Raw genomic sequence first — 17,906 nt, forward strand, 5'->3', positions numbered from 1 at the left:
ACAAATTATTTTTCCCAATTTTCAGAGTCTTAAGTTTTTTGCAAAAGTATAGTTCATCTGGCACACTCTCCACTTTGTTGCAAGTAATAGAAAAGTACTGTAAACTCTGCAGAACTCCTATTTCAGGGGGAATAAAGCGAATGTCATTGTAAGACAAATCCAAATATCTGATTTTGTTGCATAGGAACAGGTGGGATGGAAGAACCTCTATTTTGTTATGGCTGAAGGAAAGCCGTTCGAGACTAGTGAGTTTCTTTATGTGCTCTGGGATGTATGTTATACTGTTGTACCACAGTTTTAGGATTGTCAGTTTTCTCAGATGTTGAAAACTTACTATTTCTTCAATGGATTTGAGGTTGTTTTCCTTTAAATCCAACTCCTGAAGACTGAGAAGGCTAAAGACTGCGTGAGGTATGCGCTCTAAATCACAGTGAACCAGTTCCAGCTGTGTCAAGTTGACCATCTTCTTCAGGTTGTTGAGCATCACTAGCTTAGTGCCGTCGTTATGGATGCACAATTTTTGCAGGTGACTTGAAACATCGACTGCAGATTGTGGGATTTTTGACAAATTACTCTTTATGTAAAGAACTTTAAGGCTTTTAAGTTCCCGAAAAGATTCCAATGTAATGTTTTTGGAAATATCATGACTTAAGGAGCCAATTAAGTAGAGTTCTTCCAGATTTCTGAGGCCATACATCCAGTGCGGAAGTTCTCTGATGTCGTCAAATTTCACACTCAGGATCTTGAGATTCTCCTTCAGAAAGGCCAAGGCAGCGCTGTGGATCTTAACAGAACACTGGTGCAGTGACAGCTCCTGGAGATTGTCCAACTGTGCAATGGTTGCTGGTATCATTACGTTATTAATGATTTCAAGTTTTAAAGACTGCAGCTCAGTAATTTCAAACACCGTGTCAGGTAGCCCAGAGAGCATGAAAAGCTGTAGCTCCAAATGGCTATGGGAGTTCATTTGTAGCCTCTGTCTTAGCTTATCTGCAGTCCACTCATTGTTTAAGTTCAGCTGTTTCAGCTTATTTTCACTGACTTCAGACAGAAAGACAGCAAACCTCTTCGAATAGAGAGGGTCATACTGATCTATCATATGAAGCATAAAAGCAAAGTCATTCTTGACATCTGGGATATCATCAATTCCTGTCTCCTGCCGGACATATTCAAAGGAATACTCTTTCAGTGAGCGATAGAACAGCCAGTATAGAGTATAAAGGCATGTGAGGCCATAGATGCTTACAAAGCACAGGTAGCAGTATGACAGTTTAGAGAATAGATGTGCCATTGTGTGATTACAGCAAAAATTCTTGTATCCTGTCATGTCTTCTATATCAACATTACAGACGACTGTAAAATTAACTTCTGAGACAAGTGCTGTGTTGTAAGCAATGATAATAAGGAATTTAATTACCTTAAGTACAGTCTGGCGAACATACATGACATAGAGTATGTCCCCCTCCTCAACATGCAGTCTAAATTTCTTCACCTTTTCGAACAGTGCTTTGGCCTGTTCACCTTCTTTCTTGTCCAGTGCTCCATGTGTTCCCTTATCCACAACCAGCTTCTCAGGGATTGATTTTAAAGACTGTGTCTTGACCAAAGTGCCTTCAGTGCTTGGTTGGGTAGTATTAGATTTGTTTATGTTGTTTTTCCTGTTATCTTTTTCTTCAGAGTCTTCTCCTGACACTTCAGATAAGGCCCTTGTTGTCCACGGAGAATCAAAACATTTCCCAAGTATTGAAATGAAGTGTTCAATTTTGGAGCTCGATCCAGGGAATTTGAACCAAAAGTTACTACACAGCATGAAGACCAGCGTGTGTATAAGGACAAGGTAAGGGAAGTACTTGGCATACCAGTGCAGGGCACGTTCGTAGCACACCTGATTAATAAAGCTGTACTGCTGAAGGTCCAAATCAGTCTTCAGTCCTTTCATTTCAACTGTAGCTGGAGGGGTTGATGGCTTGGGTGGAGGAAGAGGGGTTGTATCTGGGATTGTGCTAATTACGACTGAAGTATTAGATTGGTTCTGGCAAGGCTGGACTCGCTTTGGAAGGCATATTATCTTGTCTTGCATGACCTGAAACACACAAAAAGATATCTTTTAAACTGATGTACAAACAATGATGGCAGTATGACTGGGTAACTGCCCCTGGAGTTCCTCCAGCTGTCAGGCATTCCACCCCATAGCCTAGCTCTTAGTCCCACAGTCTGTGAGATGACTACTACTATTATCAGTCCCAACAAGATACTTGTTCTATATGCCAAGAACTAGGTCACCCCTTTTCATTGATGGTTAGCTTTCCATTATTTGGATAAGGGGGCACTGAGATAAACCAGGAAAAGGAAAAACATGAGTAATGTTTTCACAAAAGACCAGGGATCTCTTGCACTGCTCTCTCCAGAGACAGACTGTTCTTGCTGGGTATAGTCACCCTAGCAAAGTGCAACATGGTATTCATACAGCTTAGGCTTGAAAGCAGTGTGACTGCATCTGTGTGACTTTACACTCAAACAGTGATGTCTATCACATCCAAAATGGCTGACAAAGAGTCAACATGAGCACATCTGTGCTGGGACATTCTTTATCTTCAGTCTTAGTAAGGCCAGGTAGGGATACTTAGAGTTGTGTTTTATACATGTGCACATGGGCACTGCTTTATTCAGCGTCTCATATAGAGTTCTTCTATGACACTCCAGTGGGAATAAAGTACTTCTGCTCCTGAGTCCGTCTGTAACACAAAAAAGAGCAACTTCCTTAATTTAGGCTGTCCATCTACATTGGCAGTCAGGTGAGACTGCCTTAAGGGACCAATCACCTTTGGTTTAATTTGGGATAAGCCTGAGTTACTTGCCACAGTCCCCAGAGGTCTGAACTTAAAATATGAATCCATGTGACAAACCAAGGAGCCCTGTCATTTGCCCTGAATGATTAACTGGGATCATCCTGAACTAAGAACGTGCCTTCTTCTGTATTGTGGATGTACCCTTTGACATGGTGGTTGCTGAAAGCACTATGAATAGAGAGAGTATGCAGCAAGAGCTTCCAAAACAGATCCTCCTTGACAATCTGCCCCGGTGCAGGGAGACGAGACTACATGTTTCTAACAGTGACTGTCGACACTTCAGAAACTCTTACTGTTAATCTTTGCCTGTAAATGTTATTCTGATATACACCATTACTTACACCCTGGATTCATGCCTCTGGTAATAAGCTGGAATAAGTTTGAAGCGTTTCCTCACAGTGTTTTCCAGTGGGCTTCATCCAATCAAGCAGATATATTTAAAACCAAGAAGTTTTACATCATGTGCTTAAACAAACACTTTGCTGTTGATGGAAAAAAACAGCACTGTATAGGAGAGGTTTTTAAACATGGACACTGTATGTTCTTCAGTGAAAATATCTGAAATGGTGAATCCAGGTAAAACCACACTAGATTCCACATTAAATTTGGGACATAATATGTGAAAATCTTATGCCACATACGTGAGCAAAACCTTCCTGAAACAGGAGCTCTATCAGTATGAGAGCTCCATTTCTGAGTCATGGCAAAAACTGAGAGACCCATGTCTGAGCTAGTACTGTAACTGCTTGTGTGGAGTCCATCCCAGACAGTATTTTCCATCTCTCTTCAGCTTTTGGCTCTTAAGCAAAATTTGACTACAGTGAGTGACAGTAATGTCAATTGTTTACATGTAAGCATGTTCGGAGCTGCTTTGGAATGGAGGAAGCATTATATTAGTTGTGGGTGGCATTAATAAAATAAGCACATCCATTTCAAATCACTTTGAAACATAAAAGCAAAAAGTATTAATGTTTGCCAAATAAAGAAAAAACAGAAATTACAGAATTGCATTTTTTCAAGCTCCTAAGCAAAAATGGGATAATGTGTAAGAACTTAATTTGATCATCTGTTTTGTTATGCCAAATTGTGGTGAAAACAGGCATCCAGGCACAAGCCAAACCAACAGTTCTTATCTAAGCTGGCACCACTTCACTGACCCTAGCACAGCTCTACTGATTTGCAGCTGTGGAAAATCTGGCTGTGCTATTTGATGTTCTGCCTAAACAGCTTTAATCCTGGGGGCTGCAAATTTTGCTTTGTTCACTGCAAATTCAAGTGATTAACAACCCATGGCATCACCGCTCTCCCAACACTTCTGCAAGAACCGCCCACCCCTGCCCCAGCCGATTTACCTGCAGTGTGCACCCAAACACGCCGATCATCAGCATGGCCACAGAGAGATAGTCTGTGAACACATCCCACCAGGGCTTCAGCACCCTGAATGCCGGCTGCTGCTCTGAGAACTGGCGAAACTCGGTCACGGGAATCATCCTCCTGGAAAAAGAGCAAGGCCAGAGCTCAGCCTCCCACAGCCAGCACTCCCCGTCCACATGAGATAGCAAGAAAGTCCTTCTGCAAGGTTTGAAATCCATCCAGGACGTGATGTGGCAGCAGGTCCCTGGCTGCCTCCGACCTGGTCCTTCTGACACCCATCTCAATGTGTCCCATGGCGGCACTGAGGCCCTGTGTGTGCAGGGAGACAAACTAGTCCCATACAGCCTCCCACCCCCACCAGAGGGTTGACGCGGCCTCTGCGTCCCTCCAGCTCTACACTGGCTGTGATCTCAGATGCCTGGCTACAGCCTTACCCTGTGCTCACGTTTCACAGGCCTTTTTAGCTATTGTGTTTTGTTCACCTCTGTTGCCATTCATAGTGGTTTCTGAGATGTGCTGGAATATTTGTGCGCATACTCACCGCGGTTTTAAACCTACTATATTTTGAGTGCAAGTTGCTAGAGCGCTTCAGCTAACCAGAACTGCGGGTGCTATGGGCAGATCAAGGGCTTTATCTTCACCTCAGATGTCTGGCTGACGTCACCAACTCCTCTGAAAAATCAGCCACCAGACAAGCATGCACGGGCAGAGACGCTGATACGAAAGCCTACAGCGTGTTGTGTAATGCATCCTTGAGATCAAACCAGCACTGAAACTCCCCAGTAAGTTATGATGGAAAGATAAATCCACATGGGAATGTAACAAAAATACTCCCAAGGACAATTAATGAGAAGTGCCCTTTGACTAATACCGTAAATGCTCACCACAGTCACCACCTATCACTGCCACATTTTAAGAGCTCACACTCCTGATTCAGCCGAACAGTGGAACCCACCAACATGGTTCAGGTGCCCAGCTCTCCCAGGGGCGGTCCTCAGGATGCACCATGCAGCATGGCCTCTACGCTTGATAGATTTCATTTGTAGTTTTAGGGGTTTTTGTTGTGCTATAGGATTGCTTTATTTCTTGTAAGCGATGTGTGTGGAATTTAGATGAAGGAGATTCTGGCAGTGCAAACACAAGCTGCTGTGATCCCTTGTCCCCTTCAGCGGTTGCTGCTTGCATAGTGCAGCTCCTCATTAGCACAGCACACACGCTGCTAGCCACCACCATGGTCCAAGCGCGGAGCCGCGTGCACAGCCCACCTACCCAAGTCCACCTACCAGGAGCTCTGCAGTCCCCCACCAGAACCTCTTTGCCACTTATATTGTTAAAAAAAGGACAAAGCTGCTACTCAACAATGGCATTACTGCTGCACGTAATCATGGTAAGTAAACTTACCAGTAGTGACAGGCTACGTTTTTAACTTGAGAAAAAGAGACATTCACAAGAAATGTTAAGTGAAGATCAACATGAAGAAGTAGGATAACTTCTTAAAGATTCTCCAGAGAAATGCTTCTTTTGCTGCAGCAGCAATAAAGGGAAAATGCTGGAAAGGTACACAGGAGCCTGGGCTTGCCAGGACTGCCACAGAGCACAACTTACTTCAGTTCACTCACATTCAAAATGCTACTTAATGGCAAAATACATGGCACCTGAGACACGGAATATGACTTGCATCAAATATCCTTCTAAGCCACCGTAGGAAATGTTGAGTTCTAAACACTGGACTGATTGCTGATTAAAATCAGAATTTACTGTTTTTTCTCTCTTGTATTTCCAACAGCCCTCCATCTCTACAGAAAAGAAAACTGCCCATGAGATAAACCACCTGGTGTTCTGCTACCAGAAGGAAGTCAAAAAGGAATTGCGTCAAAGAGCTGTACTGCCTTGTTCTGCAGTACTGCAGGGAAGAGACAGGTGGACAGCAACATGGTGATTAGTCATTTTTTGGTGATGATCTTTACTTCCAGAAAATAAAGAAGCGTCAATGAAGAAAAATGAATATGTAATAATAAGATAGAATGCTATAATCCAGGAAGATGTGCAAGGAATACCTGATCTCCACTGCAAAGGAAAATTAGGGTCAAATACAGTACCCTGAAGGGATGTGCAAACACTTGAAGATAATAAGCAAATACAGTTACTGCTAGAAGGGATGTGGAAAAGAACCAAAAAAAAAAAAAAAAAAAAAAAAAGCCAAAACCACAAAAAACCCAGTCAGATCCAAACTCTTCACTGATGTAAACAGGAAGAGTTTCCAGCCAAATATCAGATAGTTAGTGCTGCAGAAATCTAACCGGAGCCATCAGCTGATGCATGGGCAATGAGCAGCACAGCACGATGACTTGATGTGACCTGAAATAGCTGAGGAGAATAAGGAGAATAAGTACGTCCGAGTGAGAAAGGAAAGTACTGGACACAAATTAGCCTTAATAAACAAGAGATTAAATCAGAGGATGACTCCAAAACGGCCATCCAGCAGAGCACCTCCCGAGCAATTGGGTTTCATCAGGGGAAATGCAGGGAGGAGGCAGGGACACACAGCACAGAACGCAAAGGAAATTAACTCATCAGCTGCCTAGTGTGGCAGCACTGGGAGCAGGGTGGGCACAGCAGCAGGAAGGGCCTTGTGCACATGGACTGCAGCCACTGTGCAGGGGCTGGGTGGGCAGGAGCTGATGGGGCAACCCACAGCAAGCCGGAGCTCTCCCTCCCTGGGCTGCCTCAGAGCACCTCGGGGAGACACCGCATCATTACACTCACAGAGCCCGTAGCACTCAGGGGTGTGCATCTCTGATATGACCCTGAATAAACGTGCTCTTGGCCCCTCACAGCTTCCGGGCCCCACGCTCTAGCACTGCTAAGTGACTGTTGCTATTTTTAAGCAGATTCTTTTGGAGCAGCTTAACTCGTTTTAGACAGCATACCTCTGAACGGATGCACTCCCACCACCAGCTGAAAGGACTGTGCTGCTGAACACAACGGCAAATGCTGGTGCTGGCTGCAGCCTGCACTCAAAGCTCCAGAGGCATGGCTTCTGTCAGGTATGGTGACTGAAAAAGGCACATGTAGTGAAACAGAGAGAACTGAAGTCCCTGCCTTCATTCCATCTCCTTCTGTAGGTCTGCCAGCACCAGCTCAGTACCAAGAGCCCAGTATGACACAGCGTGTTGGCCAAGGACCATTACCTGCTGTCCCCAGGCTGGTGATTGGCCCAACCCTGAAGGGAAAGACACCTCCTGGCAGGCAGCACTTGACATCGCCAGCCCAGCAGACCATGTCCTTGCACAGAGAGGCCCAAAGATGGGCCTACACCAGGCACAGCTGTGCAGCAGAAAGGTGGCAGCATGGCCAGTCACTGCTCTGTACATGGGTGACTGTGGTTTGGAAACGTTGTGGTTTCAGGTTTCAGGCTACAGGTGTTTGTCTCAAGAACTCAGGCCCTCTGCTACCTTACTCTTCCAGCAGTTACTCAGCTACATTGCCATGCACTGAAGGAACTTGCCATCATCCATCAGTTGTTTCAGGTTAACATCCACAGCCTTGCACCAGAAACAGGGTCCCTGGGTGCTGGACTGGCAATTAATAGCAAGAATTTATTTGTTCAGTAGGGGGAGGGCACAAATAACAGAACAGAGGGAGAAAGGAGGAGAAGCACTGCGGTAGGAGAGAGGTAAGGTTGCAGAAAAAGTGAAACTTCAAACTGGAAAGCACAAGAAGTTGGTGAGATCTCTTACGCCAACCAGAAAAGACATTTCAGTTATTCACCACTGGGACACATTTTAGTCCCTCAGAAGGCGAACCACACACCACCAAGCCCTGGAGCCAGTCTCAAGCCCTGGCAGCACTGTGCTGGGTGGAAAGGGCAGGGTGAGACTGAAGAACTTGCAACTGAGACTGTACAGCCCTGCACATAAGAGATCTATCAACAGGAGAAAGCATTGGGCTGGGCTAACCCAGCTCTCCTTGCTGATTTAAACATACTTCATGTGTTAGAATAAATTATGAAATGCCTTTTGGGAATACAGCTGCAAGTAGGTTTCTGGGCTAGTTCCCATACATGATTTATAGCATATTCATCTTCATTAAAGGAAGAGAGCACAGTGTACACTTAACAGAGGCTGCAGCAACTACACAAAGCAAGGAGTTCATGTCTTAGACTTGGTGACAGTGCCTTGCTGAGCCCCCAAATTTGGCTAGCAAGGCACGGGTGAAGCATTTCTTACTGCACTGTAAATAGCTGCCCACAGCTGGCTAATTTTAATTCATAATACTTGGAAACCATGGCTTTGCACATGTCCACTACAAGGGCTAAGCCTCGATTCCAGCATGTGCCCAGAGCTCCCTGCACTGCAGATAAACTTGCCCTGTTTCATCATCTAATTGGGAGGGGTTTCCAGGCTGGAAAACAGACAAGACTAAGAGGGAAATGAAATGTTCAGGGCTGGAATTAGCAACTCCTAAATCCTAAGGGTTTGACACTACACCCTTATCTGAGTTCTCACACACATGGTACGTGCAGTGGAATGGTGTCTGAACTCCCCGACATTTGCTGTTGGCAATTACTTTGCTGTATGTTTGCACTGACCGAAGTGTCCATCATTTGGTCTGATCCCATGTAGCACACAGCAGTATCTCTACTAGCAGCCACTCCCTACATAGGAGGCACTGCAGGAGGACAGTTTCCCCCACTAGACTCTACAGCTATTGGTGCTTCTGGAAAAATTAAACAAAACCTGTCATTTTTTCTTGTTGGGAAAATGACTTTAAAAGCTGGCTTTTTGGAAACACAGCAGAAAGGCCTTGCACATTGCCACTTCAAACACGGGCTACCCTGTATTCTGATGATCATAGCAGAAGTTTCCACAAGTAAGAAACACCATCATTTGGCAGAAATACAAACAAACGATGCTGTTGCTCAAACATAAAGCCCACATTGAGGAACTGGACAGTCATTAAAACCAATCCATTTGCATACAAACAAGTCATTCTTAAAAGACATGTGTTTAAGGTATTGTCAAACAAGCTACTTGAAATTTATCTTCTCGGGGCAGCAAGGAAATGTGTCCAGAAGCATGGACAGGCATGAGTCAGGGCTTCCAGGACTCGGCCAAGGGTTCTCTGCATGGCCCTGCCTCAGGAGCCCATCTGCAATAGGAAGGTGCCCGCTTCCCTCACCACTTGTGGTGGGGGATAGGAGCAAATAGTGCTACGAGGTCATAATACCACTTTTTTCTGATTCTCTGCAAATGATTGAGTTTGAATTGACAGCAAGCCAAAACTCCCCTTCAGAGCCATTGAAGCCAACTTGATGCCGGATGCAACCAGAGCTGCATTCAGACACAGTGCAGGCAGTGACTAAAGCCCAGCCAGCCCACGGGACCCCATGCCAACAGCTGCAGCCTGGTGCCCCTGCAGCCAGCAGCGACCTACCGGCTCTGCTGCAGTGCCCAGAGCCGCTCCCAGCCCTGAGCTCAGAGATGCGAGAGATGAACATAACGAGGAAGTGACTGTAATGAACTGCATGTCAAAAGTATATGCTGCAATTTCCACCTACGCATCCAGTAAGTGCCGCCTTGATGGCGGCATCCCAAACAATAACCTTGTTGTTTGTTTTAATTGAGCCACAGTCCTTTTTCATGCGTTCCACACCAAAAATACTTCCTATTGTCAGCAGCTCTTTGACTTCCACTTAGCTGGGCTGAAGACAAAAAAGTGTCCAGGGCCAGATTTTGCCAGATAAGATCTGCACGAAATCAATAGGAGCTCTATTGTACCACAGCATTCTATGATAGCACTGCACGGAGATTTGGCCTTGCTGAACTATTAGTCCAAATTCAAAGCAAAGTGAACACTACACATTCCATGTCAAAGACTACTGCAGAAGCACCACTCCCCACCTTTCAAGTTTAGGAATCATGACCCAAGTTTATCAGAGCTGTCACTCCAGCTGAGGGCTCTCTTTCCAGAGCTGCAAAATATTCTTAATGTGACTGCTAACCTTTAACAGCAAGCTCTATCACAAGCAAGAAACTACCCAGAAAGTGCTATTCTAGTACTGCAGAAATAGGTCCAAATGATCGAGTAAAGCAAAGCAGATCAAGCTTGAATCAAAGTTACACCAGCCTATCCAAAACACTTTGATACTCAGATAGATAGCAAAGACAGGAACAAAACTGTAGGACAGATAATATTACATGAACTAGTACCAGCCATTGCCAAAGGAATAGTGAGGGACTCCAGGCTAACACAAGCACTCATCATAAAAAGTGTTCAGCTGATATAATTAAAAATTAATTCCTAATTAGGACAGGAAGCACAAAGGCTCCATTCTGAGCCTAAGCAGCTCAACCAGCTGAAAAGTTAGTTAAAAACTTTTTATGCAGTGATTGAGCCAAAAACATTAAAGAAATGCAGCTTTCGTGATTTGTGAGGCTCCTTCACATAAAGGACCTTTTCTGCTTCTGCTCGCATGCTGCACAAGAGAGCTTTCTAAACTCTGCAACGGTCTCATAAAAAACGAATCCCCGAACGCCCTAATAAACACGTGAATATTCTCAGCCTGACACACTGCTGATGTGTTTTCCTGCCCCCAAACCATCTTTTGTGACAAAAATCCCCAACAATGAAAATATAGCTCATAGTCTTATCTGCGATCCTGAAAAAATGAAAAGCCTAACGCACAGAAATTCCAGCACATGAAGTGGATACAATCTACATGCGCTCAGAGATAAGCACGAACTGCTACAGAACCTGAATTTCTACTCATGCAGGAAGGCTTTTAAAGATTATAAACCTCAGAGATTTGGAAAACCAGAGCTATCTGCTAAATTGGTCAGATGTTTTCAGCTCCACATCCAGCCGTGGCCTGCTGAAGATGGAAGAGCTCAAAGCTTGCTCCATCAGAAAGGCCATGGCTGTTCCACAGAGCAGGAAGGCTGAGTTCATCAACAGCAAAGTCATTGCATGGCGCTCTGGCCATGTCATAGCAGGTGTGTATCTGTCAGATCACACTGTCATAGGTAAACGATGGCAAGGAGCAAATACTCTTTTTAGTCACATTACATTTTACAAAGATTTTTTCTGACAATATTGCATGTAAACACCCAGCCTGCTCTGTAAGCTTCAGACAGTGCTCTCTGAATACCGAAACTGCTTCCTTACAGCAGCCCCTGCTCCTGAGCCATTGCCACAGGGTGACACAAAGCACATGTGTCTCAGTACCTTGCCCCACTGCAGGGCAGGGCCAGGCTTGCGCTGTGCTCCGCTGCATGGCCCAGGGCAAGTGTGCAATCCAAGCTCCCATCTCAGCTCCAGGAGTGAGCAAATGAAATTGGAAGTGTTCTCAGAGGTTCGCAGCCTTATTGCTACCTTGCTGGGTTTTAGATTCCAACCCTTACAAAATCAATGATGTGCTGTTGCCATTGAAGGAAGATGCAAGGTCCCGTCTCACTGCTTTCAACAGGGCACCACTTAGTCCAGAATTTGAAGCTGGTAGACAAGGCTGGATGCTGCCTGTCTGGGAGTCAATGGAAATGTAAAAGTTCACCTCAACAGAGAGAAGTACATCCTGAGCACTGCCCTGTGGAGCAAGCTGTGCCGTATCATCTGTGCCAGCCCAGGCCCCAGTTCTCCACTTTGGGAGATGAAAACAGTCAACACAACTTCCATGGTGTCAAAAAACACAGAAAAAAACCATCCCTATCGAAGCTCAGGACTCTCCACATGATGCCGTTACAAGTCCTGCTCTGCACCAGCTGAGCCCCTCAAGTGAGGCTCTGACTCAGGAAGCTGAGCCAGGGGCTGCTGGGCCCCATGCTGCTCCGCTGCTTCACTGCAGGGCCGGGAGGTGACAACGTGGCCCTATGCCACAGCCAGCAGCTACAGGCAGGTGAGGTGGCACAGCCACATCTGCATGAGATGAAGCACACCTCCCATTATGCCCAGATGCACCATCTCTGGAGTTTGCACCACACCAGTCACACACAATCCCTGAGCACATTACTTGGAGGTGAGACAGGAGTTTCTGGCATTCTAAACATGTGAAATCCAACACTTCTCAACATTCTGATAAATCATTTTGGAGGGAAAATGGCTTCTTTGCTTTACTACATGAGGTTTTTTGGGGAAGTATTTGGGGACTCTTCTCTTTTTTTCTGAGTGTAGAATGTTTCCTCTTCAGGCACTTCCACACCCCTTCCCTGCCTCACACAGCACCGTGGCAGCCAGGAGGAGACTTCCCTCTGGGTTTTCCCAAAGGGAGAAAAAAACCTGTACAATTAAACCCAAGCTCCTGACGTTGTGAATTGTTTGGAGTACCATCAGAGATTTTCTGCTTCCTGCAGCATTGAAAGAGTTGGGCTGGGAAATGAATAGCGGCCACTTGAATCAGTGCAAGCGGAGGTCAGCAAACAATTGCGGGAATTGCTCCTTGGCTTATGCCGTCACGGGGCCGCACCGTGCTGCCGCTTGGGCACAGGGCTGGTGCAACATCGCTCCCGTGGCAGCATCTCTGGGCAGGCAGTGGAGCTGTGGGGAGCAGCCAGCAGGCACCAAAATCCAGCTCCAGGCAGAGCCCAGCACCACAGCACAGAGCTCCAGAGAGGAGTTCAAGAACCTCCAGTGCTTCTCTTCACTGGCATCAGCACCAGCCACGTCCAGAGCTGGACATGTAGTCGCTAGGCTTATAGGCTTTCCATCCTTTTAAAAACTTATTCCAAAGGTAAATAATAATTAAAAAAAAAAAAAAAAAAAAAGGAGATGGAACGTTTTATTACTTTAAAACCATCAATGGGGCCTGTTAGCATCCAGACTGGAAGAAAACAGCATCATGGCTGCCACACATTTTAGCAAACTCAGAGTGCAACGAGAAAGGAAATGATTCAGAAACCACAGGTGCTTTGCACCGCAGGCTGGGCACAGCGAGGGCCTGGAGCCCAGGCCGGCTGGGACGAGGAACCGCTCACACCGCGCTCAGCCCCCAACCCACAGTGCGGCCACACGGGGCTTCCGGGGAAGGACAGGCCGGGGGGAGCGCTGCCCTGCGGCCACTGCCCGCGCCAGAAGGAAAAGCAAAAGCAGCTCTGAAACATCGCGGGGTGGGAGGAAGCACGGCCGCTCATCGGGATCGGGCAGGCATTCCTACCTCATCTCCCACGCCGCGCCTTTTCCCTACCACCACCTCGCAGAGCGCCTTTCTGCCTCCTCGGGGTTACTTTACAGCATCATCAGCCCTACTGAGCTCCATGGGAGCAAATGCAGACACGTGCGTGCTCACACAGCCGCTCACGAACACTACATCTTTCTTTAAAGGCAGTACTTACTCCTGAAGTAAAAAATGAAAAAAAGCAATCCACAACTCACACGCTTAGCACCGGCAGTAAAATCCTTCACCTTTAAACACCTCCATCCTAACGCAACTGCAGCAGATGCATTCGGCAGCTTTCTATCACCCCCGTTTCTCTGGGCCAACCGCTCTGAGCAGCACCGAGGAGCACCGAGGAGCACCTCCCGCCCCGCTCTGCATCCAGGCCGGGCCAGCCCCGCGCTCCCGGCACCGCGCACACAGAGAGCCCGGAGGCTCGGCACGACACGGCACGGCGGGCTGAGCGTTCCGGGCTCTCCGCGGCGCGGCGGTTGCGGGAATAAAGCAACGCGAGCTCCGCGGCACCGCGCCTGGCTCTTTGCCGGGCACCCCGCGGCCGCCCGACCGTCGGGGCCCCGCCCGACCGGGGCAGCCCCTCCGGGAGAGAAGCGGGGCCACCGCGGGGCTCCGCTCCCGGCGGTACCTCGCCGCGGGCTTACCGCTGCCGCCCCTCCGCAGCGCCGGGCCCCGCGCGGCCCCGTGCCCGAGCCCCGTCCTACCTGCTGCGCGTTCGGCGGGCTCACGGGCGGCGGCCGAGCAGCGGCGCGATCATGCCGCGGAGCGGAGCGGGGCCGAGCGCGGCGGGCAGGGCCGGGCCGGGAGGGGCCGGGAGGGGCGGGGAGGCCGCCGGCAACCGCGCTCCGCCCCCCCGCTGCCGCCGCCGGGCCACGTCTCTCGCCTGACGCAGGCGGCGGGGTCGGGGGCGCGGGCTGAGCGGTCTCTGCTGACGGAGGAGCTCCGGGCGCTCCGCCCCGCGGGCCGAGCCGGGGGCCGCTGCCCGTAACGGCAGCCGAGGCCTCGGGGACCGCGGCATCGCCGCCGGGAGCTGCCGCGGGTGGGGGACGTCCTTTTCCTGAAGCGCGATGCGGCGAGCGGACTGCGGAGAGAGGGCTGCGCCGCGGCTGGCATCGCCTTAACCGCAGGAAAGAGCCTCGGAGAGCGACAATTGGAAACACAAACTTCCAGCCTAGCGATTCAGAACGCGCAGACCGAAAAGCGCTGCTGAAAGGAGAAGCGTGCTCTAAGGGACTTCTGTCCAACGTTTCCAAGAAAGATTTACATCTCCGGCGGAACTGAGACGGGACGGAGCGCGCCGAGGGGAGGCACTCGTCCTCTGTGGCCGCCCCCGGCCTTGGGGACAGCCCGCGTGATCCCCGAGGGACGGCACAGCTATGTAAACACGGAGAAGCACAAATACATAAACCCCGTAGGGGGGAGTTAATGGAAACAAACAGGACGTGAGGCCCCGCAGCTGCCCGCCCGCACAGCGCTCCCTGGGCCGGGATGGGGAGCGCAGCGCTGGGGGCTTCTCCTGCTTCGTGTGCCTCCCTCCCTTCGCCGGCTGCTGGGGCTGCGGACCGGGCGCAGGGCGCTGTTCGGGAGCGCGGATCCGCCGGGCGGCACAGCAGCTGTCGCTTCGCGCGTCGCCCGCCCCAAGCACGGAGCCACCTGGCTCGGCCGGGCCTCCCCCCCGTCGCGTTTTTTGCAGGGACCTCGAGGCCGCAGCAGGCCGAGCGCTGAGCGACCGCTGGCGCAGTTCCGTCCCTGCGGAGCCGCCAGCCTGAAAGATTCCTGCAGCGTTTCACCAGTACACGGTGTCACGGTTACCCCCACACGTAAGGGGGATGTGTCAGAAGATTAAAACGGGACAAACGAGCAAGGTTTCCATCTGGGTTTCGTTTCTGAGCTAAAGAAGCCGTTACCATGACTGCAGCATTCATTTTATTAGTTTCTTTCCATTACTCCTAACTCCTGGCAGCAGCTTAGAGAATCCCTCCCTGGCCTGGATGGTTTCTTCTCTCTGCTCACCCTGCCGTCATCGCTGAGCTCATTTAATCTTTCCTCATCAGTCAGTCCCTCCTGTTCCCTTAATCACACTGCTGCCTTTCCTTCAGCTCCCTCGCAGTTGCTCATTTATATGATGGTGGCATGGTAGGCAGTAATTCTGCCATTGTTAACTTTTCTTGTTGCGGACTTTGGGGTTATTTTTGTTCGGAGTAGCTGCTGTGTGGTGAGGGCTGTGCAAAACCCCAACACCTCACAGGAAAGGCAGTGTGCCCAGGTAACGATGGCCAGAAGACAGAGGCTCAGGGCAGCGCTGCTCTGTTGGCTGCTGTTGGGAGGAAACCCACAACTCACACCTGAAATTAAACACACAACTGCAGCTCCAAGAACTTAATCAGAAGCATGGTACAAAAAAAAAAAAAAAGAAAAAGAAAAAAAAAAGTACAACTTATTTGAAAAATTGCCAGAGGTGTTATTGCTTGCTACCATGTGCTGCCTTGCGGTATTTACGCTACAGCAAGACAGCTGCAGCACTGCTTTGTTAGCAGCAGGGGACACTGGGCAGCCAGAACTCACCCACCCAAGGGCCAACTCCTTGCTGGGACCTAGGGTTGAGATGCACAGTCCTGAAGCCATTGCTTACCACCAGCACAGCATCTACCAGAATACAACCCCAAATCTTTAAATCCTACTCAAAGACTCACTCTGTGCTTAAGAGCCTTGGGTCCCAAGAGCAGCCCTCAAACTGGGAGCAAAGGGACATTGCTGCTTGGAGCCTGGCAGAACCACTCCTGAAGCTGAGCTGGGCAAGAAAACCACAGCTTGAATGCAAGAGCTTGGACTGTTCTTGGAAACAGACGCACAATGGAAATGCTTTCCATCAGTCATCTCCTCCCAGCAACTGTTGAAAACAGCATAATCTGCTAACACAGAAAAGCTAAATTGCTTTCAGACGAAGTACTGAGAAACTACTTCTGTGACTTGATTTAACTCACGTCTGAACTGCGTACTGTGATAGCTCCAGCACTTCTCAGATGCTTGAAGTTTCTGTCACAGCTCATCTTTTCCCTGGTTTACATTTCTCCAGATTTACATTTTAACCCCTTGTCACAGCAGTGTTTTTAAAACATGACTTTGGATATAGCAGATGTTTAAACAATAGCAGCGTGCTGAGAATACTTTCAAAATGACTTGCATGGATGCTATGGGCTGAATCAAGATAGGAGAAGCAAAGCTTCAGAACAAGGTGAAGATTAAGCTGTCATTTCCTAATCCCGCAACATTTTTTATGTATTAAAAACTGCTTTAATCAGAAGGTAAACAATGAAATCATTTTTCATCTCCTGAGCTCTTTTGTTGCTCCCAAGTAAAGAGGAGCCACGTTCCGTACTTCTGATTACAATGAAAACAGTACCATTACACCAGGGAAGAATTTGGTCTGACTAGTTCTCTGTGGAATAGCTATTGACAGCACTCCTCACGTACCTTGTATTGTTGAGAAAACAGAGAGCTAACGTTTCGCCAAAAGACACAGGGCTAACTCCCTCTTCCTGACCTCTGGCTGAACTGGAGCTCCTGGATGTGAGTGACACTTTCCTTCTGTATCCCTTCTGATGGCTGGGCTTCCTTCAGCAGTGTGCCTGCAGGCCTAACCAGTGAGCTGCACCACTACACGCAGACCTGACTGCAGCTCCCAGCCGTGCACTCCACAGGACATGACGTCTTGTCATCCAGTTTTAGATGCGAGGCACTCCGTGGGGGTGGCTCATACAAGGCAGGAGTGATGGAGCTCAGCAACCAGAGCTCGCTGCAAGCACTGTATGTAATTGCTAAACACCGCTTTCCAAATAACAGTTTATTACGACCAGTGCATCTTCTTTGGTGTGACTGAACAAACAAGCAACAGTATGGACATCTGTAGGAGGATTTCAAAGACGACGCAGCTCCACGCTTGCAGCCCTCACACTGCTGCCTCCTAGTCCCCCCAGCTCTGCCGCCTCTGAGGTTCTCTGCTGAATGGCCATGCTTGGTCTTGCACACAGGCCTTTTCTCCTGCATGGGCATTACCTCTTACCCTCAGTCCAGCACTGGGATGGCTTAATCTAAGTGATGGTTTTTTTCTTACACTTAGTTTTCCCAGCACTCCTCTACCCCTCACACAGGCATGGCTGTGGTGCTCAGAGCCAGCTGAACTAATGCAGAGAACCCATACATTAACACAAAGCAGCTCTACTCCGAGGGGAGTGTCTGTTTGTCAGAGCAGTGAAGTACCCTGACTGGTAACGTGGTTATGAAGCTGTATGAGACTGAATCACTGCTTACATGGCTTGCTCCCCGGGTTACATCATGGTAAGAGATAACAGACTCAGCTGTGGTCCACTTTGCATCATGCTTCGTTGTTTCAGAGGATCCCAGTTTTTTCTTGTCATTACATCTCAGCTTGCAGTTTCTTCTACTCTTACACCAATAAATTCCACTGGGAAATTATTCTTTTCTCCACTCTCTTTCAACAGTTATTTGCAGATCATTTA

General features: G+C 48.4%; 2 protein-coding genes across 2 annotated transcripts in view; both read right to left on the minus strand.

Annotated features, from left to right (window-relative positions):
* LRRC8C (leucine rich repeat containing 8 VRAC subunit C) overlaps positions 1 to 14,155 on the minus strand; it is a 70,412-nt gene extending 56,257 nt beyond the window's left edge. The window contains exons 1-3 of the mRNA XM_042873607.1: positions 14,091 to 14,155; positions 4,202 to 4,343; positions 3 to 2,083 (exon numbers count right to left, since the gene is read on the minus strand). Coding sequence (XP_042729541.1) covers positions 3 to 2,083; positions 4,202 to 4,339 — 2,219 coding nt within the window. The 5' untranslated portion in view covers positions 4,340 to 4,343; positions 14,091 to 14,155. The remainder of the gene's footprint in view (positions 1 to 2; positions 2,084 to 4,201; positions 4,344 to 14,090) is intronic.
* LRRC8D (leucine rich repeat containing 8 VRAC subunit D) overlaps positions 1 to 17,906 on the minus strand; it is a 406,725-nt gene that overhangs the window by 70,234 nt on the left and 318,585 nt on the right. The window lies entirely within an intron of this gene.

This window comes from Lagopus leucura, unplaced genomic scaffold (genome assembly GCF_019238085.1).
Source record: "Lagopus leucura isolate 7727_CA_CO unplaced genomic scaffold, USGS_WTPT01 Super-Scaffold_100009, whole genome shotgun sequence".
Taxonomy (NCBI): Eukaryota; Metazoa; Chordata; class Aves; order Galliformes; family Phasianidae; genus Lagopus; species Lagopus leucura.